The sequence below is a fragment of the Ostreococcus lucimarinus genome, chromosome 7, assembly GCF_000092065.1.
Source record: "Ostreococcus lucimarinus CCE9901 chromosome 7, complete sequence".
NCBI lineage: Eukaryota > Viridiplantae > Chlorophyta > Mamiellophyceae > Mamiellales > Bathycoccaceae > Ostreococcus > Ostreococcus sp. 'lucimarinus'.
Genome location: NC_009361.1, coordinates 133,080 through 156,083, shown reverse-complemented (window position 1 = coordinate 156,083; position 23,004 = coordinate 133,080). Strand labels below are relative to the sequence as shown.

The 23,004-nt window shown below is 64.0% G+C and overlaps 14 protein-coding genes across 14 annotated transcripts; 10 read left to right on the top strand and 4 right to left on the bottom strand.

Moving 5' to 3' along the window:
• Positions 1-213: 213 nt before the first annotated feature.
• On the top strand, positions 214-1,818 carry OSTLU_92989 (predicted protein; the record flags this gene model as incomplete). Its single annotated transcript, XM_001418818.1, has 1 exon — positions 214-1,818. The coding sequence occupies one exon, from the start codon at positions 214-216 to the stop codon at positions 1,816-1,818; it is 1,605 nt and encodes a 534-aa protein (XP_001418855.1).
• A 136-nt stretch (positions 1,819-1,954) lies between these two features.
• On the top strand, positions 1,955-4,119 carry CHR3516 (predicted protein). Its single transcript, XM_001418817.1, has one exon. It carries the CDS (start codon positions 2,867-2,869, stop codon positions 3,989-3,991), a length of 1,125 nt encoding a protein of 374 aa, XP_001418854.1. The 5' UTR covers positions 1,955-2,866; the 3' UTR covers positions 3,992-4,119.
• A 38-nt stretch (positions 4,120-4,157) lies between these two features.
• Positions 4,158-5,760, top strand: VDR1 (Violaxanthin de-epoxidase related, chloroplast). Its single transcript, XM_001418816.1, has one exon. The coding sequence runs from the start codon at positions 4,177-4,179 to the stop codon at positions 5,746-5,748; it is 1,572 nt and encodes a 523-aa protein (XP_001418853.1). The 5' UTR covers positions 4,158-4,176; the 3' UTR covers positions 5,749-5,760.
• Positions 5,761-6,064: 304 nt separating this feature from the next.
• Positions 6,065-6,457, top strand: OSTLU_35352 (predicted protein; the record flags this gene model as incomplete). Its single annotated transcript, XM_001418815.1, has 1 exon — positions 6,065-6,457. A coding segment is annotated over one exon (393 nt), but the record flags the coding sequence as incomplete, so codon positions are not given.
• A 1,560-nt stretch (positions 6,458-8,017) lies between these two features.
• OSTLU_32493 (predicted protein) lies at positions 8,018-8,290 on the top strand (the record flags this gene model as incomplete). The annotated part of the gene is made up of 1 exon (XM_001418814.1): positions 8,018-8,290. The coding sequence occupies one exon, from the start codon at positions 8,018-8,020 to the stop codon at positions 8,288-8,290; it is 273 nt and encodes a 90-aa protein (XP_001418851.1).
• A 21-nt stretch (positions 8,291-8,311) lies between these two features.
• OSTLU_92987 (predicted protein) lies at positions 8,312-10,072 on the bottom strand (the record flags this gene model as incomplete). The annotated part of the gene is made up of 1 exon (XM_001418585.1): positions 8,312-10,072. One exon carries the CDS (start codon positions 10,070-10,072, stop codon positions 8,312-8,314), a length of 1,761 nt encoding a protein of 586 aa, XP_001418622.1.
• A 161-nt stretch (positions 10,073-10,233) lies between these two features.
• OSTLU_32491 (predicted protein) lies at positions 10,234-11,238 on the top strand (the record flags this gene model as incomplete). The annotated part of the gene is made up of 1 exon (XM_001418813.1): positions 10,234-11,238. One exon carries the CDS (start codon positions 10,234-10,236, stop codon positions 11,236-11,238), a length of 1,005 nt encoding a protein of 334 aa, XP_001418850.1.
• A 184-nt stretch (positions 11,239-11,422) lies between these two features.
• OSTLU_16028 (predicted protein) lies at positions 11,423-12,628 on the bottom strand (the record flags this gene model as incomplete). The annotated part of the gene is made up of 1 exon (XM_001418584.1): positions 11,423-12,628. The coding sequence occupies one exon, from the start codon at positions 12,626-12,628 to the stop codon at positions 11,423-11,425; it is 1,206 nt and encodes a 401-aa protein (XP_001418621.1).
• A 395-nt stretch (positions 12,629-13,023) lies between these two features.
• Positions 13,024-13,356, top strand: OSTLU_32489 (predicted protein; the record flags this gene model as incomplete). Its single annotated transcript, XM_001418812.1, has 1 exon — positions 13,024-13,356. One exon carries the CDS (start codon positions 13,024-13,026, stop codon positions 13,354-13,356), a length of 333 nt encoding a protein of 110 aa, XP_001418849.1.
• A 321-nt stretch (positions 13,357-13,677) lies between these two features.
• On the bottom strand, positions 13,678-15,376 carry OSTLU_24762 (predicted protein; the record flags this gene model as incomplete). Its single annotated transcript, XM_001418583.1, has 3 exons — positions 15,289-15,376; positions 14,922-14,999; positions 13,678-14,700 (listed from the first exon to the last, which is right to left on the bottom strand). Exons 2-3 carry the CDS (start codon positions 14,943-14,945, stop codon positions 13,678-13,680), a joined length of 1,047 nt encoding a protein of 348 aa, XP_001418620.1. The 5' UTR covers positions 14,946-14,999; positions 15,289-15,376.
• Positions 15,377-17,308: 1,932 nt separating this feature from the next.
• OSTLU_92983 (predicted protein) lies at positions 17,309-18,169 on the top strand (the record flags this gene model as incomplete). Its single annotated transcript, XM_001418811.1, has 1 exon — positions 17,309-18,169. A coding segment is annotated over one exon (861 nt), but the record flags the coding sequence as incomplete, so codon positions are not given.
• A 118-nt stretch (positions 18,170-18,287) lies between these two features.
• On the top strand, positions 18,288-19,843 carry OSTLU_32486 (predicted protein; the record flags this gene model as incomplete). The annotated part of the gene is made up of 1 exon (XM_001418810.1): positions 18,288-19,843. One exon carries the CDS (start codon positions 18,288-18,290, stop codon positions 19,167-19,169), a length of 882 nt encoding a protein of 293 aa, XP_001418847.1. The 3' UTR covers positions 19,170-19,843.
• Positions 19,844-21,305: 1,462 nt separating this feature from the next.
• Positions 21,306-22,073, top strand: OSTLU_32484 (predicted protein; the record flags this gene model as incomplete). The annotated part of the gene is made up of 1 exon (XM_001418809.1): positions 21,306-22,073. The coding sequence occupies one exon, from the start codon at positions 21,306-21,308 to the stop codon at positions 22,071-22,073; it is 768 nt and encodes a 255-aa protein (XP_001418846.1).
• A 75-nt stretch (positions 22,074-22,148) lies between these two features.
• RPS27a (Ribosomal protein S27a, component of cytosolic 80S ribosome and 40S small subunit) lies at positions 22,149-22,900 on the bottom strand (the record flags this gene model as incomplete). The annotated part of the gene is made up of 2 exons (XM_001418582.1): positions 22,149-22,579; positions 22,879-22,900. The coding sequence occupies 2 exons, from the start codon at positions 22,898-22,900 to the stop codon at positions 22,149-22,151; spliced, it is 453 nt and encodes a 150-aa protein (XP_001418619.1).
• Between the last annotated feature and the right edge of the window lie 104 nt (positions 22,901-23,004).

Genomic DNA, 23,004 nt, shown 5'->3' with positions numbered 1-23,004 from the left:
CTGTTTACCGCATGGCGTGGCGCGCGCGCCCGCGCGCGCGATTGCTGATCCGCGCGCGCGGCAGACGATGACGCCGGGGCGCCGGAACGACCTCACCGTCCTCGCCGCGGTGGCGTCGATCGCGATCTTCGCCAACGGGCTGCGAGGGTACCCGAACGCGGCGCGCGCGAGCGACGAGACGACGCGAAGGGCGACGTGGTGGTGGCCGAGTCGATGACGCCGGACGACGACGAACGCGCGATGCAGGCGCTGCGGGCGACGACGACGGCGCGCGAGGACGCGCGGTACGCGAGGACGACGCTGGATTCGCTGCCGATGGAGATCGTGCAGGAGATTTTGGCGAGACGGGTGCGGGACGACGGCGCGCGCGGGACGACGACGGCGGCGGCGCTGCGATGCGTGTCGAGGACGTTCCGCGACGCGATCGAGCGGGAACCGGCGATGTTTTACGAGGAATTCGATATTTCGTATGGGTTCTGCGCGGCGACGGACGCGAGGATGCGGGCGTACGCGAAAAAGAATGTGTTTGGCGGCGTTCGGCGGTTGAATTTGTCGGGGTGCGGGAAGTTGACGGACGCGACGTTGCGCCTGCTTGGAGAGAGTTGCGAGTCGCTGGAGAGCGTAGTTTTTAGTGGTGGATCATTTACGAAATCGGCCATGATCGCCTTTGCGGAGCAGCGACCGGGTCTGGCGGCGATTAAGATAGATTTGAGCTCGCCAAAGATGACGCCCGCGGACGTACTCGAAGTCTTTGAGTACTTTATCGCTCGTAATTGCGACACGTTGCGAAGTGTCAGTTGCGGACGAGAAGCGCCGTACTCTCCTCACGAGCGCCGGGCGTTCTCGACGCGAGCGGTCAGATTATTCGAGACGATAAGGCGCTGCGGCGAGCTTCGCTCGCTCGACCTCACGAATTGCGGCGAAGACGTGCGGTTTCCGCTCTTCAGCATGCAGCGCGCGCTTCCGCATTTACAAGAGCTCAAGCTAAATCATTTTGGCGGAGAATCAGGATGGCGCATCGTGGGCGATATTGGCGAAGATTTCGAACACACGTGCTGGAAAGACTTGCGCGTGCTCGAAATTGCGGTGTCCATGGAGACGACGAGCGTCGGGCATCGATACGGCAACTCGAACGTGAACGACGAGACGATGATATCCATGTTGTACGGATCGATAGAGAGCATCGAAATTCTCGATCTCACGGGGTGCACGCACATAGGGGACTGGCGCAACCTCGTGTGGGATCGCCTGCCGACGCGGCTCAAGACGCTTCGATGCGCGCGTACCCCGATTTCCTCCGACGACGGCGCGGTGGCGCACATCCTCGCTCATCTCTGTCCCGCGCTCGAAGTCCTCGAGCTTGCAGACGTAGGTGCGAACGCGAGGTTCGTCACCGACGCCGCGTTCGAGCAACTCTTCGCCCACGAAGGCCCAGACTTTCCGCTTCGAGTCTTGCGCGTCCCCGGATCCGGCGTCACCACCTCCACGATCAAACACCTCGTCTCCGGTCGCCACGGCCGCTTTCCGAACCTCCGCACGATCGATTTAGCGTCTTGTCGCTCGCTCCCACGCGAGCTCAGACGCATTTCCCTCGACACCTTCCCGCGCGACAACGTCTCGGCGCTTCGCCGCGCGCTCGCCGCCGACGCCGCCGCCGACGCGGACGCCGACTCCGACGCCGCCGACGCCACCACCACCACCACCGACGACGTCATCTTCGTCGCCGATCTCCGCGACCGCGCCGCCTCGGCCAAACGACCGCGCGCCGCGCGCGAGAGAGACCCGCCTCGCGCGCGCCGACCAAAGCCGCGCGCGTGAGCGCGATTCGCGCGCAAGGCACTTTTTGGATAAAAGCATCCGTTCGACCCCCTCCATCGACCGTTCACGACTCAAGAGATCTCGATCTCGTGCCGAAAAAGCCGCCTTTTTCGCGCGAAAAAGCGCCCTCGCGCGTCGCAGTCCCGCGCGCGCGCCCCGCGCCCGCGGCGACGCGTCCAACTCCATCGGCGCACACCGCGAGCGCGCGCGGTACGCGCGAATTTTTTCGCGCCCGTCGCGCGCGCCGCGCGACGATCTCGACGCGTCGAGCGCGCGCGCGCGCCGTCATCGCGTCCCGGGAAAAGATATCGCGGAAATGCCCGCGACGCGACGCCGCGCGACGCTCGCGAACCGCCGCGCGACGCGAACGTCGTCGAGCGATCGCGATGAACGCTCGAACGACTCGTCGGCGAGCGATTTAGTGGGCAAGGCGACGCGGGCGACGCGGACGACGAGGCGCGAGGACGGGAAAAGACGCGCGAGCAAGGGGTCGAGCGGGAGCAGCGGGAGCGACTTGAGCGAACGCGCGGGCGACGAACGCGCGGGCGCGTTGGGACGACGAGAGACGCGCCGAAGAACGCGACGGACGGTGGAGAGCGTGAAGCGAGCGACGCCGCCGGAGGCGCGATCGCCGAATACTGGAAGCGATGCGGACGATAAGGATGGGAACGGGGCGCGAAGAGACGACGAGCGCGCGAAGGACGCGAAGGACGCGAAGGACGCGAAGGACGCGAAGGACGCGGATGCGGGCGCGGACGTGGGCGCGGATGATTTCGAAGTCGTAGATTTGGAAAAAGTTCTTGGTGAGGGTGAGCGCGTGGTTGGGGTGTTTGGGCGACGCGTTCGCGATGTGGCGGAGTGCTACGTGCGCTGGGAAGGACGGTCGCACGCGCGAAACTCGTGGGTGCGCGAGAGGGATTTGGAGCGCGCGTGTCCGGATATTCTCAGGGCTTTCGAGGCGCAATACCCTCGTGCGGTGTTGGGTGACCCCGTATACGCGGTTAAACGCACCTGGTTGCGCCCGCAACGCGTCGTGAACGTGACGGGCATGCCGCCAAACACGCGCTTGCTCGTCAAGTGGTGGGGATTACCGTACGCCGACTGCACATGGGAGACGATAGATGGGCACGACGATTTCGACATGTTGCTCGAACGCTACACCCAGTTCGACCACGAAAGTCTCAAACGCCCGTACAGCGTGCCACCGAGCTTGGCAAACGTCGACGAGAGTAACAAACCGAGCAAAGGCGTACAATGCGTCGCACGTTGGCTCTTAGCGACGTGGTTTGAAAAGGAGGGCGTGTGTTTCGTGGATAACTCGCCGCTCTGTAAACACGCCGAGGTCGCGGCTAACTTTATTGCCGATCGAAAGCGCCAGTACGACGAACACGGGCCGTCTCTCATCATCGTCGCCGAGAGCGAGCTGGAGCACTGGTCCCGCGAATTCAGTCGTATTGCGCCAGACGTGAACGTCGTCGAGTACGGCGGCTCGGCAACGTGCCGTGCGACCGTACAACAGCACGAATGGTCCTTCGTCGGCGCCTTTCCCCGTGCGACCAACGGCGTGTCAACTCCTCGCTTCAATGTTCTCATCACGACGCACTCAACGGTGGTGCTGGACATCGTGCTCTTGCGGCAGGTTCGATGGGAATCCGTCATCATGGTGGAGAACGCGCAAAAGTTCACCGCTGAGACGAGCTCATTGCTGTCTAGACTCGGTAGCCTACACGCGAATCACCGCGTGTTGATGTTCCGCGCCGCAGACTTCTCCGACCTTCACGTCACTTTGAACATCTTGGAATTTCTCAAGCGAGCGCCGACGTCCATGCGCAATCTCGAAGCGAGGCTGTTGAATCTCTCACAAGAAGAGGCGTGCATGCAGACTGCCGCGCTTCTCGCCGTGCTCACGATGGACTATCAGTTCTGCGAAGCTGCTTTGAGAAATAAGCAAGCGCTAGCCGAAGCGGACGCTTGCATGGGGACGCTTCACACAGCCAGGCTGCTCGAACTCTCAGAGATCGTCTTGGCAAGCAAAGTCGCCAAAGAATCGGACCGCCGTTCCGTTTTCCCGGCGTGCTTTGATTATACGTCGACGCAATACCTTGGACTTCTCCATCAGCTCCAAGCCTTGCACGACATGTACCGCCCGCTCGTCAGCGCTGAACAGCGGTGATGTCACTGTCTGCTCGCGGTTCTTATTTGCGACGCACACCAATTTTCGCTCCACGTCGCCGTCGACGAAGCCGAGCGGTCGCCAATTTTGACCACATTTATATACCATACCGCACCGTTTTGTCATATCCATAGTCAGTCTTAGTTCCACAGTTCACGCCTCGACACACCCGCGCTTCCGGCTTCATGCGCGCCGACGCGTTCGCGTCCGCATCGCGCGCGCGACCGGTGGCGCAGCACACCGCGTCGTCCGCGCGTCGCCGCGGTCCCGCGCGCGCCGCGCGCGTCGTCGCCACCGCCGTGACGTCGCCCATCCAGCCCAGTCCCGACGTCGTCGACGCGTCGCGCGCGGCGTCCAGCGCCGCGTGCACCGTGGCGTGCTTCGCGCGAAAGGATGCGTTGTCGTTCATGCGGTATCCGAAATCACTCGCGGCGCGCGGACGGTTCGACGTCGAGGGGCCGAGCTTTGGTGAAGTGTTCGAACACCTGGCGAGAAGAGTCGCGTGGAGCGACGCGGACGAGGGAACGCTACGGATGATCGTGGTCGATGTCGACGCGAGCGATGAAGAGATGCGGGCGAGCGGTGCGAGCGATGCGGATGTCTTCATCGCGATAGATGTCGATGATGAGGAGACGGCGGGGAGAGTGCGACGCGCTACGGCATCGGCGGCGACTGGTTGCGCGCTGAATTCACCGGCGTTGGAGGCGGACGAGCGGATTTGTTATCAGCCGACGCGACAGTTGCGCGCGGTAGGCGCAAAATTAACGCCTTGGAGTCAGGCGGCGAAGGATGTACGACTGATGGATCAAGTGAAGGAGTTGTACGCGCGTGGAAATCATCTCGATACGTTGCTCTCAATCTTGTTGCTCGTCGACGCGTCGGGCGCTCGCGTGCCGGCAGTCGACATAAACCAGGACATCACGCTCGGTAACGTTTGGTGCATCGCGAGCAACTGCAACAAACAGTTACTCGCGTGTTACCAGAATCCGCAATGCAAAAAGAGCCTCGATTGCGTGGATGCGTGCGGACTCAACGATCAAGTGTGCACGTACACGTGCATAAGGAGCTATCAGAACGAACAGTTTGAGAAGCTCGCTAGGTGCATGCTTCACAAGCACAATTGTCTCGGGAACGACGCCAAGCGACCGCAGTTACCGGCTGTGCTTCCCATGACGACGTGGCGTGGCGAGATGTTGACGCACGCCGCCGCGGAGCGTATAATGCAAGGATGGCTCGGCGAAAAGCAATACAGTTGGCTCGCCGTCGCTGGGCAAAATCCTGCGTACGATTACTTTCCGAATCAGTTCCAGATATGGTACAAGGATAAGAAAAACAAAACTGCTTTCTGGTATAATCCTGTTTTCAAAGTGAACACTCTCGACGGTCGGAGCGTGTACCGTCGAAGCGATTACCGATGTAGGCGCGCAGAGACACCGGGAACATTTATTTTTTCCTTCATGGACAACGGCGTGACGAGCGAGGAGTACTGGCGCGTCGTCGACGCCGCGGATGATTTGAGTTGGTCGCTGTACTACTACGCTGGTGCGGCAAAGTCTGCCGGTCAGTCTTATATCGGTGCTGTTTTGGCGACTCCTGACGGTCTTTGGCCGGCGGAAGATCAGATGGACCGCATCGAAGACTCTCTGTGGCGCGGTTGTGGCGTAAAAATATGGGAAATGTGCCAAGTAGATAACAGCACGGCGCACGACGGCGACGCGCCGCTCGAACCGTTACACGAACCGTCTCTAATGCCTTAGCTGACATCGATTTCACGTCCGTTTAACACTCATCTTTAAGCGTAGTTCCATCCATCGGCGTCGCGCGAAGCCACCCGACTCGCGCTCCGCGCCCTCGCGCGAAGAGCGGACGACAAACAGTTGGCACCGTCGCGCTCATCCGACGTCACTCACCGGCGCGCCTTCTCGCGTCGCGCGCGCGCACGGGTGAGACCGCACGCTTCGTCGTCGTGCGTCGTCCCGTCTCGTCTCGTTCGCCGCGCGCGCGACGCGACCTCGCGCGGGAACGCCCCGCGGGCACGCCAATCCCAACCGCGACCCGCCGGCGTGATTCACCATGGGTCTGTGCTCCAGTCGCTCGCTCGACGCCCAACGCGTGTCGCGCATGCTGCAAGAGAACCTGAAGCTCGACCCGGCGAGCGAGCGAGACCTGATCCGGTCGTATCGGTTGTTTAAGAAGACGGACTCGAACGGAGACGGGAGAATTCAAAAGTCTGAATTCGCGAGGGCGTTCAAACTGGAGCAGGACGTGTTCTTCGATCGGTTGTTTTCGTTGATCGACACGGATGAGAGTGGATACATAGATTTTCGCGAGTTCGTAATCGTGCTCGGGGCGTTTCAGTTGGCGAATGCGACTGGGCGGGTGCGGTTCGCGTTTCGGTTGCTCGATTTGGACGATAGCGGAGCGATTAGTAAAGATGAGTTCAAGGCGTGCATTCAAGCGAGCGTGAACATGTTTAGACATCGAACTAAAGAGGGACGCGCGCGTGCGAATGTGAATGACTGGCGCGACAAGGCGCCGCGGGATATATACGCTGCGTACAAGGATTTATTTGCTCAGTTGGATAGCGCACGCGGTCAAAGCATCATGTACGAAGACTTTGCCAACATATGTGTGCGGTATCCCAAGCTTTTCACACCGGTCAACTACATTTGGACGAGTCTGCGACGCTATGCGGTGCCTGCGGCGGAACTGTGCAAGGTGATCGCGCGCGCTGGATACCAAGGCTTTTTTTATAACTCGATGCTGGAGCAAGGCTGGCCGGGCGTAAAGTTTCACGCGCCGGCGTTGAAACTGCAAGAGCGTAATGTATACATGCGCTCTTTGAGCAACTTGTTGAGAAGAAAAGGTACTTTTATGGACGAAGAAGAGGCTCGCATGAATACGGTTTCGGGTTCCAAGTCGAGGCGAAGGTCCGCCGACCGCGAACTTAGAGGCGGGGGGAGCGCTCCTGTGGTACGAAAACCAACGAGCCCCGAGCGCAAGGCGAAACGTTCGCACTCGAGCACAAGAAGGCTGAGAGACGACCAAGGTGTCGTCGCAGATGATCGAAGGTACACAGGGCGCGGTGATCTTCGACCGTATCACTCGAGTGAGGCGCGTCGCGAAGTCGAGCAAGAACGGCGTTTTGGACGTGCCGCATCTGTAGCGACGCCCGCGCAAGTCCACGCGCGTGACCGGCGGCCACCACCACCCAGACCGAAATATTGTCGTCAGTTCTCTTGGGGATCGGACGATCCTGATAGCGACCTTGGCAAGCGCGAGTTGCAAGCGTCCAACTCCATCGACCGCGCGTATCGCGAGGAGTACCCGCCGGACGAACCCGATCACGAGTCTTGGCTCGAGGACGACATGCGTCAACCGTCTTCATCGAACATGTCGAGCGCGCGCACGTTTGAGAAGCAGGACTCCATCGAGAAAATTTGGGAAGCCTTACAGGCGTGTCCGAGCGCGCGCGCCGCTCAGCACTACTCTCCCCGAGACTACGTCCCCGACGAATACTATCAACGCCTCGACGACGGCGTGTACTTCAAGAAGAACTTTTCCGCCGCGAAGAGCAGCGGGACCACGCCGCCCGTGTACCAACACGAACGCAGACCGTATTAGCATAGCACCGAATCGACTTTTTAGCGCTTAGAATCATCGCAGTCGACGTTTTTATCCACCATTCTTCGCCGAGCGCTCGGCGCGCGTCCGCACACCGCGCCCATGCCGTCGTACAGCGTGTGGCTCGAGCCTCGCGCCGCGCACGCGCGCGCCATCGCGCGCTTCATCGAGCGCGTCCGCGCGCGCGTCGACGGTGCGCCCGCGTTCGCGCCGCACGTCACCGTGATCGGCGCGTTCGACGCGCGCGAAGGCGACGCGCGCGACGCGTTCGAGCGCTTCGTCGACGACGCCGCGACGCCGCGCGACGCGTTCGCGCTCGACGACGTCGGCGACGAGGCCACGACTCTGGGCGCGACGCGACATCGATGCGCGTACAGAAGGTTCCGAAAGGACGCGCGCGTGATGGCGACGCTCGAGGGGGCGAAGCGGGCGCACGGGACGCGCGTCCCGACGGCGGAGGCGTACGAGCCGCACCTGAGCCTGGCGTACGGAGTGGACGATGCGATGGCGAGAGAGTGGATCAGAGAGGAGGCGGACGCGTACTTTAGGGAAGAGGGGCTGTCGAGAGGGATAGTTGTGAGCGCGATCAGTCTGTGGGAGACGGACGTGGAGGACGACTCGTGCGCGTCGTGGAGGCGAGTGGCGACGCGCGAGCTGCGGGACGCGAAAGTTTAGTGTAAAAAATACAACAATTGTTTAGGCTCCCAGTCGAGTCATCGCTTGTTTTAACGCGGTTTGATCTTTTATTGGAAGCTTGCCCCAGGCCTCGTCCGTCGCGCGCTTGAGGTCGGCCAAATCCACCGGCGTGGGATCGTATCCCAAGGCGGCGAGCGACCACACGCACTTGGCGAGCGATCGCGGCGAAAGCTTCTGTGTGATTGTGTTTTGCGCCAAAACATCGAGCTGTGATGTTTCGAGCTTTAATCCGAGTAAGGATGCGCCCCACAAACCGAGAACTGCCGTGGCCGGATGCAAGTTTCCGCCCGCCGCCTCTTGCATAAGTAGCGCCAGGAGCGCGTCTGCGTGTGCGGCGGGCGGTAGCCATCGCACTCGACCGTACGCGCACAATAACTTCGCCGCTTGTCCAGCGTTCAATCGTTGTGTTTCATCATCTACGAAGCGCCCGACGTACTCTTCGACGACGTCGTCGCCAGGATTCCAGCGCAACACGCCCCACGCGTGCATGATGAGAAGGACGTTTTCATCCTCAAGCTCCTTCCCACGCGACTTCGCCATTCGGCCAAGAGCGACGAGAGTGGAGTCGGAGGGGCGAAAATTCACTTTTGCGAGCGCCCAGAATACTTTGGACACGAGCTCGGCGTCGATGTCGCGTTTGACGGTGACGGCGGCGCACAAAGCTTCGTACGATTCGGCGCTGAGCTCGAGCTGACCTTCGCCGGCACCACCCAAGGTACCTAGCGCCCAAAACATCGAATCGAGCGACCCAATATTCATTCTTCGAGCGCATCGCGGAATCTCTGCGTCGATAGCCTTGACGAAAGCGGGCGAAGGCTGGTGACTCAGTCGAGCGCACGCGTACATGCACATGGGCACGTTGACGTGGCTGTTCGCGCCTCCCAAGTTCTGCGACGCGAGCTGTATGAGCAAAGCGTCGATGACATCGCGCGGTAGCGCTTTGTCCATTCGTGCGAACGCCCAAAGCACGTTACACGATGCCGCATCATCGAATCTACGCAAATTCTTCGCGATGAAATCCGTCGACGCTTTCAAGAACGCCGCGTCGGGAACGTGATCCAAATGCGCCAATCCGAGCAGCATTCCCGAAAGTTCGTCCGCCCTGAACTCGCCCATCTCTCTCGTCGTCGCCGCACACAGCGCTTCGAGCGTCGATCTCGGCGGTTTGAACCGCATTCGCCCGAACGCGTACGTCGCGTTGCTCAACGACTGCGGTTTCAGCCTCGCCCCTTGCTTGGACACTTCGCGTTCCAACCGCGCCGCGAGCGCCCCCAGCGTCTCTTGACTCGGCGTGTATCCAATCTTCGCGAAGCTCCAAGCCACGTTCGCCAATCCAAACGCGTCAAACTCATCCACGCGCGTCGCCACGCTCGCCGCCAACGCTCTAAACCTTCCGTCGTTCGTCAATCCCTCCGCGCGCGAAAAGTCCCGCTCCAGTCTCGACTCCGGCGCCGAGAACTTCGCCACTCGGTGCAGCGCCGTCGCCGCGTGCACCGCATCGAACGCGTCCAAGTCGCTCTCCACGACTCTCAGCGCCGCCTCCGCGGAGTCCGCGTTCGCCAGCATGCGTTGAATGTCCCCGCCTCGTCCCTTCCCTCCTCCGCTCCCGCTCGTCGCGCGCGTCGCCCTCGCGCGCGCCCGCGCGTCGCGCGCGCGCGTCCGCGCCGTTCGCGTCGACGCCGTCGCGCCCGCGCCGTCGCCGCGTCGCTCGCATCGCGTCGCGCGCGACGCGAGACCGATCGCGCGCGCCGCCGCCGCCATGTCGACCGAGGCGCGCGTCGCGCGCGCGACGCGCGCGAGGCGCCGGCGCGACGCGCGCGACGCGCGCGAACGTGCGACGCGCGTCCGAGGCGCGCGCGCGTGCGAGTCGCGTGCGAGGCGTCCGAGGCGTCGTCGCGCAGTGCCGCCGCCGCCGCGTCACGATGCCGCGCGACGACGACGACGACGACGCCTTCTGCGTCGTCCTCGACGCGCGCGGGCGCGTGCACGGCGCCGCGATCGACGGCGACGAGGGCGCGTACTTCGCGACGCGCGCGCGCGACGCGTTCGCGCGCACGGCGGCGCATCGCGCGCGACTCGCCGATTCGTGTCGGAAGATCGACGCGCTCGGAACGCTGTGGCTCGGCGCGCGCGACGCGCCGCGGTGCGCGCTGGAGCGATTCGTGAAATCGGTGTACGACGCGCACGCGCGAGGGGTGACGCGAGACGACGCGCGGTCGGGGGTGGAGTTTTGGGCGCGGACGCGAGCGACGGCGGCGCACTGGGACAAGGACGAACGCGCGCGGGAGATCGCGGGCGTGTGCGTGACGCCGCACGTGTCGACGGTGACGTACGTGGAGGTCGAGGAGAGCGCGCGCGTGGCGCCGACGGTGGTGTTCGAGGGGCTGACGGCGCGAGGAAGGCCGGACGCGGAGGCGAGGGACGAGGCGGGCGCGCGGTGCGAACGCGCGGCGGTGATGATACCGAAGGCGGGCGCGCACTTCAAGTTCGACGGACGGTTTTTGCACGGCGTGTTCGATGAATTCGCGAGCGGGGACGTCGACGCGTCGGCGGCGCGAGTGACGCTGCTGGCGAATATTTGGTTCGATCACGTGCCCGTCGGCGTCGAGCGCCTGGACGAGTCGCTGGCGGCGACGCTCGGAGACGACGAGAGTTGCGTCGCGAACGAGGCGGCGACGGAGATGACGACGCGCACGATCGCTTCGAGCGAGTTTGCGACGACGCCGATGAAGGATGTCGCGTTCGGTCCGTCCGGAGGGGAATACGAGCTCGTCGGCGCGGAATTTCCCTTTGACGAGTTGCGCGAAAGCGCCAAGGGCGAAGAGGGCGAAGAACGCGTTCATTTGTTCTTCATCACGAACGAAGCGGGCGTGCGCATCAAGCTGAGGGATGACGACGAGCCGGCGTCGAAGCGCGTGAAGATGTAGCGTAGCGGTTGTAGTAAAGTTGAATGGAATTGAAAAGTCGTGCATCGGTGTTTTTTGCGCCGGCGATCACGCCTAAAGTTGAATGGCATTGAAAAGTCGTGCATCGGTGTTTTTTGCGCCGGCGATCACGCCTAAAGTTGAATGACATTGAAACATCGTGCATCGGTGTTTTTTGCGCCGGCGATCACGCCGCGACGGTGGATTTTTCCGCGGCGGATGTTTGCGACTGCGAGCGAATGTACGAGGGAGGTGGATTCCACACCAAAACTGGGCACGGCGCGTGCGTGACGCAATACTGAGGGTACGGCGACATAAAGCGCGATCGCAAGTGCCCGGACGAAATCGCTCGACCGACGACGGCAAGGTTCACATCAGTCATGTTCAAAAAGTCGATCGTGCGATCGCGTATGTCCGACGCACTTCCCGTCTCCTTCTGTAAAACCATGCGAATGACGCGTCCGTGGCCAGGGTGCTCCTTTTGAAAATTTTGGACGAGGTCGTACGATCGAGAGAGATTCTCTTCGACATCCGCCTCGCTCAGATCCTTTTGCTTGCGTTGCGACTCTGCGAGACAGTGTAACAAGAGAACGACGTCGGTGGACCGTATGTGCTCCTTTACGAAGTATTCGCACAGTCGCCGACTGGAATTGGAGCCGCTCATGCAAATGCACACCACGCGTTGATCGACGCCTCCGAGTTTTTGCTTGACTAAATCGCTCGCTCCGACAATCTTCGGTAGAGACGATCGAAAAAAGAGCGTGGACACCGGGATGCGGTTCAAAACATTTTGTGTCACGCTTCCGAGCAGCGCACGCCGGACGAGACCGTGTCCGCGGCATCCCATGACGATGAGATCGGGCTTCGGAATGCACACCCAATTATCGTTCTCGGCGCTCGCGAACTCGCCGTCGACGATGGCCTGCACGGCCTCTTCGACCGAAAACTTGCCGCTCGATCCCGAAATCTCCACAGCCTGCACGAACGATTTCCCGCTCAACCGCCGATCGAGCAGTTCCGCTCGAACGTACTCTGGCAACCACGAAGACTCGCGTTCCGATTCCGCGCCCTCGGCGTCGTCTCGTCGCAGCGGCACGACGCGCACCCCCAACCGCTCCGTCACCGAATCCTCGTCCGCTTTGTACGACCCCGCGACGCGTCCCGGTCCGTACATCGCGCTCGCGTAGCGCGTCGCGCCTCTCGAGTAATGCACGCACCACACGTCATCGTTCGGTTCAAGCGCGAACGCTCGCGCGAATTCCACCATCTTGACGTCTTGCATTTGGGCGCCGCTCAGCAGCAACAAGATCCGTTTCTTCGCCCGCGCCTCGCGCGCCGGCTCGATCGTCGCCGCGTTCGCGCCTCGTTCCGCCTCGTCGCCCATGCCTTCCATCTCCCTCTTCCTCTGCGCGCGCGCGCCGCGTTCGCGCGTCAGTCCGACGTCTTCCGACCGCGCGCGCAATAGCGCTCGCCGCGCTCGACCGCGCGGCGCGCGTTCGCCGTATTCGCGCGCGCGTCGCTCGCCGCGCGCGTCGTTCGCGCCCTCGTTCGCGTCTTCGTCTTCGTCGCCCTCGCCGCGCGCGTCGCGTCGCCGCGCGCGCGTCGCGTCGCCGCGCGCGCGCGCGACGGGCGCACCGCTGAATCCTCGGACACAAAATTGTCCGCGTCGTCGTCGTCGAATGCGATCGATCGCGTCTCTTTGTCGCGGTGTGGATCGATCGCGGCGCGTCCGAGAAACGTCGCTTCGCGTCGCCGCGCTTCGTCGCGACGCAAAGAGCGCCGCACACGATGGCGACGCCGAGCGCGGTCGGTGCGTACCGCGCGCTGATGCGCGCGCGCGCCAAGGCGTTCGCGGGCGACGCGCGCGCGCTCGACGCGGCGCACCGCGAGATACGAACGCAGTTCGAGCGCGCGCGCGACGTCGACGCGAACGACGCGAAGATGAAGATCGCGGCGGCGGTGGAGGCGGCGACGTTCGTGCGGACGCACGTCGTGCAAGCGGTGCGAGAGGGCGATGAGGGGGCGTTTCGGATGACCGTGGACGCGGCGCATCGGGACGTGACGATCTCGAGGGACGGCGAGGGCGAGAAGGGGTGCGGGGGGGGGGGAGGGGTCGCGTGAGCGCGCGCGCGACGTCGAGCGCGAGGCGGGACGCGGACGCGCGACGACGGAGGAGGGCGCGGAAGGCGCGATTGAGGGTATGAAAAAATGTTTGTTATGTTAAAAAATCATCTGAAGTACAGGAGACGCGAGCGAATAGAATCGAATAGAGAAAATGTACACGGGAGCGTGGCGCCGAGACGCGGCGGAGCCGCGGTCGACGTCGCTCTAAAAATATTGGAAAAGGCCCGAGTTTGGAGTTATCCAAGATGGGTTGAAAAAAGAATCGGTGCACGGATAAGTGCTGTGAATGTGTCAGTGCGGGTGAGTGTTTTGTTGTCTTCACGCGGGTACGGCACCCTTGATTGAGACGTCGCAAGATCTGTCTTCCGCTTTGGCGAATCGACCACCGACTCGAACGCGCGTTTCGGCGCGGACTTTTCTCGCCTCGTAGTGGATTGTTTTACCGTATGTGCGAGCCTTACGCTTCTCGTGGTACCGATCGAGCACTTGTTGACGAGATGCACCGCCCGGGAGTTTGGCAGAATGATCTGGCGCGTTCGCGGCGTACGCCGCCGACGAATTCGTCGCCGCGGGTTTGCGCGCGTTGCGGGCGGCGGACATCTTCTTGGGACGCCCACTCTTCTTAGGTTTCTTCATTCGCCACTGTCCCGCGGCGTCGATGTCGTAGAACATGTTTCTTTCGCCATCCACTCGCGGCGCCAAAAGCTCTTCTACGTGCTCGTTGCTCGATCTCACGCCCCCCGGCATGAACATGGAATCGATGCCGTCGGCGGCGCTGTCCGATTGAGACGTCGCACGGGCGCGCGACATTTGCCCCGTAGCCTGACTCGATTCGAAAATACTGTTATACGCCTGTCGCACCGGTGCGCCCGAGCTTTCTGCGGGCGACGGCGTCCCGAAATTCGCCGCCGAACCGTCCACTCGCACGTTCATCTCCGCGTCGAGCATCGTAAACGACGGCATGCGAATCAAACCGTCGATGAACGCTTCATCGTCCTTATCATCGCTCGTCATTTGACCCCGACCGTCGTCGCCGCTAAAAAGGTCCACTCGATCGAACGAGGGCTCTTCGCTCGGACGAATTTGCGACTTTTTCACCAGGCTCCAAAACGTTTCATCAGACACCTCGGCGTCGAGCGCTTGAACCTCCGACTTGCTCTTATTCGACGGCCTCCCCCGCCGCGTCTGCTTCATCCCTTTCCCGACCGCGCGATACGCCTCATCCGACATCGCACATTCGTGAAACGCTCTGAGCGCCACCGCGCGTCCCGAACCGTGCGCTCGATCGCACGCCTCGCACGTCGTCGTCCCCGTGACGCCGTCTTCGTTTTCGCGCATAACCTACGTTTCCGCCGATCGTCGTCGCGCGACGTGAACGTTTCGTCAGTCTCTCGTCGACACCACATCCTCGCACATCGTCTCTCGCGAGTTCGAAACGCCCCATCGCGTCCCCGTTCGCGCGCGCGCCTTCGCCCTCGCCTTCTCGCGTCTCGCCGCGTCCTCGTCCGAGCCCTAACTACTCAACCGCCGTTCGAATTCGCCTCGCCTCGCCTCTCTCGCACCTCTGCGCACGCGTGCGCGCACATCTCGCACAACCAACGCCTCGAGTGTTTTTCCGCGAATTTATTCGCGTTGTGCACCTGCTCGCGCGTCCATCGCGTCGTCGTCGTCGTCGTCAGTCGTCGACAATTCACGCATTCGTAACGAACGCCTCCGCGACGAACGTCGTCGCGCGATCCCGCGGACGCGCGTCGTCGACCTCCTCGACGCGTCGCGACGGTGGCACAAAATACGCGTCACCGAAATCCCGCCCCCGCGCGCGTCCTCGTCGCGCGCGCGCGCGCGCCGCGCGTCGTTCCCGCGTAAAGTGCCCTCGCCCGCTTTCCGGCGGCGTGTCGAAAATCGCGTTCGCGTTCGCGCGTCGCGCACCGTTCGATCGCATCGCAGGCACAATTTCGCGTCGTCCGCGGCGCAGTACAGGCGCGCGACGCCGTGCGCGCAGGCGTCGCACGGAACGGGCGCGCGCGTCATTGTGCGGACCGCGCCGTGTCGTTCGTTCGTTTTTTCGTTTTTTCGTTCGTTCGTTCGTTCGTTCGTTCGTTCGTTCGTTCGTTCACACGGCGCTATCGCGGGTCGCTCGCGTCGCGCGCCGCATCGCTCGCGTCGCTCGCGTCGCGCGCGGCGTCCGCGGCGTCGAGCGCGGCGGCGCGCGCGAGCGTCGCGGCGACCTCGGGGTCGTCGCAGTACGGCTGCGCGTCCGCGAGCGCGTCGATGGCGGCGTCCGCGGCGCGATGCGCGGCGTCGAGGGCGTCGCGCTCGCGCGCGGCGGCGTCGCGCGATGCCACCTGCGACGCGACGCGCTCGCGGCGTCAGTCGCGCGCGCGAAACGCGCGAAACGCGCGCGCGAAACGCGTCGAACGCGAACGAATGCGAGTGCGAAATCGCGCGCGTCGCGTCGCGTCGCGTCGCGTCGCGTCGCGCGCACCGTGACGAAGCCGTCGTCGTCGAGCGCGCCGTTGTCGCGCGGCGCGCCCTCGCGCGACGCGCGCGCGCCCATGCGCGCGCCGCGCGCCAGAATGCGGCGCGCGTCCGTCGCGCGCGTCGTCGCGCTCGCGCTCCTCGCGCGATGCGCGCGCGCCTTCTCCGGCGGCGCGGGCGCGTGCGCGCACGCGAGCGTCGGGCACGGGACGCGCGCGACGCCGCGCGCGCGCGAGGACGTCGTCGTGCGCGTCGGACGCGTCGCGCGCGGGACGACGGTGGCGGTTGAGATTCGCGCGCGCGCGCCGTTTCGTGGGTTTCTGTTGCGCGCGACGCGCGCGGCGAGCGGGGAGGCGCTCGGGGCGTTCGACGCGCGCGCGATGCCGCGCGGGACGCGGGTGAAATCGGACTGCGGGTCGAACGCGTTCGCGACGCACGACGGCTCGACGGACGCGACGACGAGCGTCGTGGTCCCGTGGATGGCGCCGGACGACGCGTTCGACGCGGTACGCTTCGAAGCGACGGTCGTCGAGGATTATAACACGTGGTACGCCGTCGAGCGCGACGTGGCGTGCGGACAGGGAGGAGACGTCGACGCGGACGCGAACGCGCGACTGGACGAGGCGCGCGAGGCGAACGCGAGCGACGGCGCGCGCGCGCCGAGCGTCGACGCGGCGCTGGCGGGGGGCTGGCGCGCGCCGAGAACGGACGATGGGGTGGACGCGCGCGCGGAAACGGCGCGCGCGCGAAGATTGGGCGTCGCGCGGTTAGCGCACGGGTCGTTGATGGGATTCGCGTGGTTGATTCTTTCGCCCGGCGCGTCGTTCGCCGCGCGATACGGACGGAAATTCGATCCTTGGTGGTTTCGCTTCCATCGCGCGGCGCAGTGCGCGGCGGTAGCGTTGAGCGTCGTCGCGGCGTACGTCATCATCGCCGCGCGCGGGTGGTCGAAGCCCTGGGGGGCGCACGGGAGATACGGCGCCATGGTCGTCGGGTTGGCGATCGCGCAAGCGTACGCCGGGTACGTTCGAAAGTCTTTACCGCGAGCGGACTTTCGCAAGTGGCACCGCGCGATCGGCATCGTTACCACCGTCATCGCGACGTATAACTGCATCACGGGCGCTTTTATGCTCGCGAGATTAGAGAGCTCGGACGCGACGTCCGCCGGCGCGCCGCGCTTGGTTTGTCTGTGCGTCTTCGCGACGACCGTGTGCGGTGCGCTGTGCGAGAGCCAACGTCGCAGCGCGGTGCACCGGCTGATGGGGAAATCGTCGAAATCAATGGTGTGAACGCCGACGCCCGGCGAGTAGTGTTCATTCATTTAGTCGCTCGCTCGTAGTCGCGACGCTCGCGTTTGAAATCCAACCGTCGCGCGTCGCGCCGCACACCTCGCCTTTCACCCGTCGCGCGCGCCGTCGCGCGCGCCGCCATGACGCGCGCGCGCGCTCAGAAGTCGCGCCTCGCTCGTCTGGTGATCGCGCTCGTCCTCGCGCGTCCCGTCGCGTCGTCCTCGCCGGTCGAGTCGGCTTCGAGCTGTCCCGCTGTCGGGACGAAAACGCACTTCGGCTGCGACGACGGCGTGCGCGCGACGCGACGGGCGTTCGATATGTGGGAGCTCGCGCGCGCGTGGACGCCTGGGTTTTGCGCGAGCGCGCCGCGAGCGTGCGAGAAGGGTGAGTGCGCGCGCTCGGCGGCGGAACCGGCGCTGACGCTGCACGGACTCTGGCCGAGCTACTCGACGGCGACGAAGAGCGACGGGCGCGATGGGTGTTACTGGCCGCAAAATTGCGTCAAACCGTCGTGGTACCCGTCGAGTGAGAAGTGGACGTACGCGGCGCGCGAGATACCGAGCGGGGCGGCGGCGGAGAGGATCGCGCCGGCGTGGACTCGGGACGGTTTGGGCGCGCACGAGTGGGCGAAACACGGAACGTGCGCATCGTGGATCGACGTCGAGGGAACGACGCGCGGGATGACGCAACGCGAGTTCTATAACGTCACGTTTGCGCTCGCCGAGGCGCTCGGGACGCCGGAAGTTTTGCTGGAGGCGACGGGATCGGAGCTCTCGTTGGCGGACGCGCAACAGGCGTTCGGCGGCGCGTCCAAAGTCGCGCTCGGGTGCACGAAATCGTGCGTGCTTCTCCAGGTCGTCCAATGCTTCAAACGCACTCCAGACGGTGGCGTGGGCGAGGCGGAGGACTGCCCGTGCGTCGGCGTGCGCGACAGTCGATACGACAACTCGTGCGCCGAGCGATGCGAACGCGTTCGCGTGCTGTCGCCAGAGCAAACGGGATGTCACGCCGACATCGCCTCGCGCGTCGCCAGCGCGCGATGATCGATCGCGCACCATTCTTTAATCGCTCCGGCATCGTTGTAATTCTACGCACATTCTTCCCGCCGCGCGTCCGGTCGTGCGCCTCACTCGCCGGACGCCGCGCGGCGGCGTCTCGTCCATGTCCGTCGACGAAGTCTTCGCCCGCGTCGCGAACGCCTGGAACGAGGTCACGTCGAGCGTCGACGCGGCCTGGGACGCGGCCTGGCGATCGCGTAACCGCGCGAACGCCGAAGAATCGCGAAAGAAGACGGCTCTGGCGACCGGAATCGTCACCGAACGCGACGCGCGGCACGCGCGCGTGCCGCCGTACGTCTTCGAACGCGACGTCGGCGCGCGCGTGCGCGTGCTCGACTTGGCGTCGAACGCCATCGTCGACGTCGACGACGCGATCGGAAGCTTGCGAAACGCGCAAAAGGTGAACCTGAGCTTCAACGCGGTGAGAGCGCTGCCGCGCGCCTTTTCGACGCTCGTCAACTTGAAGACGCTGGACTTGCGAGGGAATAAATTGACGGCGCTGCCGGAAGACATCGATTCGTTGCTCGCGCTCGAAGATTTGGACGTGCGCGAGAACGCGCTGCGAGCGCTGCCGCGGACGCTCGGGAAATGCAAAAGGCTTCGACGGTTGGACGCGAGCGCGAACGCGCTGACGACGTTCGACGACGCGATCGCCGGACTCGGGAATTGCGCTGATTTAGAGGTCATTCGTTTCGCGCGTAATCGTGAAATGCGTGGCGCGTTGCCGGTGGCGTGGGCGCACGCGGTCAAGCTGAAGGAAATAGATGTGGACGACACGAAGTGCGACGGCGTGCCGGGAGAAATTTTGCTCGCGTGCGATCGGTTGACGACGCTGAGCCTGAGACGAACTCTCGTGGACGTCGGCACTTTGAAGCGAACGGATGGATTTGAATCGTACGAAAGTCGACGACAGGGCAAGCATAACAAGCAGCTCGATTCCAGAGTGCTTTTAGACGATTCGCGCCTCGATGAGCGACTTCGTTGAACAAGAGGCGAGAGTGTGATGACATGGCGGATCTATCGTTCTATTTTTCTGCGGCGTTTTTTTGTAGTGTGTTGTAGTGCGTAGCGTAGCGTAGCGAGTAAAAAGAGTCGCTCGTCTATTCGGAAGCGGCAACAGTTTCGCCCTCGGCCGCGACTTCATCGCTGTCTTCTTCGTCGTCTTCGACATGCTCGCCAGGCATGCCGTACACCGTCGCTCCGTTGGCGTACATCGGGTAGCCCGCGAACTGCATGTGGTGCATCGCCATCATAGCCATGTGAGGATTTTGCCCCCCCATGGCCATGTGCGGCGGCATGACCATGTGCGGTGGGTACATGGACATCTGCGGCGGGTAAAATGGCCCTTGAGATCCGTAACCCATCGCGCGCTTGGTGCCGTACTGCGCGCCCGGCGCGAAGCCTCGTCCGTCGTCGTGGCGCCCCACGTGACGCATCGCCTCGCTCACGTCGATCATCTTCCCGAGGAACGGAATTTGGCGCTGTGCCTTGACCATTTCGGCGATCGCGACGTCGGCGAAGACGACGAAGCCGTACCCCTTGCACGCACCGGTGAGCTTGTCGTAAATCAGCTTTACGCTGAGCACGGTGCCGTAGTGCGCGAAGAACCACCCGAGCGCCTCGGGCGTGGCTTCCAGCGGAAGCCCCCCGCAAAAGACGGTGTTCTCCGTCCCCGGCGCGCCACTGTTCGATCGTTCACCGCTCTCGCTCCCGCTCGCCCCGTCGTCCAGCCCACCGACGTAATTCGGCGATCGAGACAACTGCGCCTTGGACGCCTTGGCGCCGCGAAGATGCGGCGCCCCCCCCGCGGGGTGTCGCTGCGGCGCCCCTCCCGAGACTCTCGCCCCGTTCCCGACCGACATCCGCCCCATGTGTTCGCTCAGCGAGTTGTGCGAACTCCCCCGAGACATTTTCCCGCTCCCGTGCGATCGCGTGCGCTCGTGTCTTCCCTCCCGCGTTCGTCCCTCTCCCGCGCTCGCCGGTTCGTCCCGCGTCGCCTCCTTCGCGTCCACCGCCTTCCCGTCGATCGTCACCTTCCCCATCGCCTTCACCCGCGCCGCGTCCTCGACGCTGTAAAACTTCACGAACCCGTATCCCTTCCTCACCAGCGTCTGTCGATCGTATATCAGCTTCACGTTCTCCACCTTCGCGTCGTGTTCCTCCTCGAAGAATCTGCGCACGCGCGCCTCGTCGCACTCGTGGCTCGTCCCGCCGATGAACACCGTGCGTTCCCGCGAATCGCTCCCCTTCGCGTCCCGCGCTGGTTCGTCGTCCAACGTCGCGTCGTCCGTCGCGTCTCGCGTCGCCATCGCGCCCTCGCGCGCGCCCTCGTCGCCGTCGTCGTCGATCGCGTCGCGCGCGCCATCGACGTCATGCGTCGCGCGCGTCGTGGAATCCGCGCCCGTTTTCGCGTCGCGCGCGCCCTCGTCGACGCGTTCCGCGACGGCGACGGTGCAATCGGCCATCGTTCGCGCGTCCGTCGCGACGCGCGCGAGATTCCGGCGCGCGCGCGGTCGTGTGCGGCGCGCGCGACGGCGCGTCGGCGTGACGACGCCATCGCGCGTTACGTCGACGACGCGACGTCGATGGTCGCGCACGCACATACCGTTCGGAAAGCGCACACTACGAGATCTCGGGGCGCGCGAAAATATCTGATAAAAAATAAAAAAGTCGGCCACGCTGGCGTCGTAGTCGAGGCGTTCGAGACCCATCGCGCGACGCGAATGCGCGCGACGATGCATCACCGACGACGCGGGCGTCGCGCGGGTGGTTACGGGCGCGCGCGCGCGACGCCGCGACGGCCGCCGCGCGAGACCGCGGCGCGCGCGCGATGGCGACGCGGCGCGCGCTCGCGTCGCGGGCGCGGATGGTGGTGGTGCCGTTCGGAGGCGCGGCGACGTCGTCGACGTCGACGACGACGCGCGAGGGGCACCGATGGATGGCGCACGGCGCGGCGGTCGTCGAGCCCGCGGAAGCGCGCGCGCGCGAAGCGATGGGACGCGCCGACGACGCGAACGGGACGATGGCGACGCGCGCGATGCGGACGATCGATCGCGCGATGCCGTGGGTGCGACGGTGGGGCGCGAGGGCGGTGGATTACGGGGAGAAGACGTGGCGGGCGATGGCGGCGAGCGCGCCGGGGTCGGCGAGGCGGCGGATACACGAGCTCGGGATGTTCGCGATGGACAGGATCGATCCTCGAGAGCGCGCGCTGAAGGAGATGCCGAAGATACTGTCGAGCGTGGAGATCGTGTACCCGAGCGGGGTGGACGTGGGGGCGGTGCGGAGGCTGGTGGAGCGAACCGTCGTCGACGGGACGAAGAACGCGCGCGCGGCGACGACGATGTACGCGCTCGGTGCGCCGTTGAGCATGCCCATGTTCTTGACGCCGGTCAGTAACTTTCCGTTGTACTACTTTTTGTTTCGTCTGTGGTCGTCCACGCAGGCGACGACGAGTGGGAAGGAGGCGATCAGATTGCTAAAGACGACGGACGAGGCGGCGGCGAAAGCCGTCGAAGCCGACGTGCTCGGATCGACTCGCGTCGTCGAGTGCAAGCGATTGCGACCGATCAACGTGTTGAATAGCGACACCGGACGAGAGGTGAGCACGATGGATGAGCCGCACGCGATGGCGTGTTGTCGGCTTTCCCAGCCCGGAGGCGAAAAGTTTCTGGGGGACGAAGGGCCGCGCGTGCTCTTTGTGCCGTGCGACGCGTTGGCGAAAGTCGTCAGAGAGTATCACGGTGTCGACGACGCGACCGCCACGCAGCAGTGCGCGTCGGCAACGGTGGAGCGTCTTTTTGGGGCGAGCGGTGTGGTCGATTTAGCGCGCAGTCACAAGCGTTACGACGAAATTTATGGCGTCAAGGACGAGAGCGCCTTGCGGTAGTCTAGCACGAGATTTGTAGCATTTCCATCATTCTTTACAAGCGTTAATCACTCTAGAACGACTCACACGCTCCGTTTACAAGGCCCAAGATTGGCAGCACTTGCCGCAGTAGACGCGATCGAACATTTGCGCCACGAAGACGCCGGCGCCGCACGTCGGGGAAATGCACTCCTTGCGGAGGCGTTCAACCTTGCCCGCGTCGTCAACCTTGTAAAGCTTCAAAGTCGCGAGCTTGACCTTCTTGTGCACGTGCTTGACCTTCTTCGGCTTGGTGTACGTCTTCTTCTTACGCTTCTTACCACCGCCACGCAGGCGCAACACCAAGTGGAGCGTGGACTCCTTTTGGATGTTGTAGTCGGCGAGCGTGCGGCCGTCTTCGAGCTGCTTCCCGGCGAAGATCAAACGCTGTTGATCCGGCGGGATGCCCTCCTTGTCTTGGATCTTGGCCTTCACATTGTCGATGGTGTCCGAGGACTCCACTTCCAAAGTGATGGTCTTACCCGTCACTGCGCTCGCGAACGCCGCGCGTCTTCGTCGTCAGTCCCGCGTCCCGCGTCCCCCGTCCCTCGTCCGATCCATCATCGATCGCGTCGCACCACCCCCGTCGACTCGCGCCCGTCGTCCCTCCCCGAACGTCGCGCGCGAGCGAAAATCTTCGAGCGCACCGCGCGTGCCTCGCGCGCGCGCGCGCGTCCGCGCGCGCGCCGTCGACGTCGCATCGTCGAAAACCCTAATCTATCGACCGTCGCCATCCCTCGTCCGCGCGCGGTCGCGTCGCGTCGCGTCGCGTCGCTCGATCACGCACGTGTCTTGACGAAAATTTGCATCGCGTGCGTTCCGTCGGCGCGTTCGGCAAAGGCTGCGTCGTTACGCGCGCGCTCGGAAAAGACGGAGGTCGCGCCGCGCGCGCGCGCGTCGGTCGCGCCGCGCC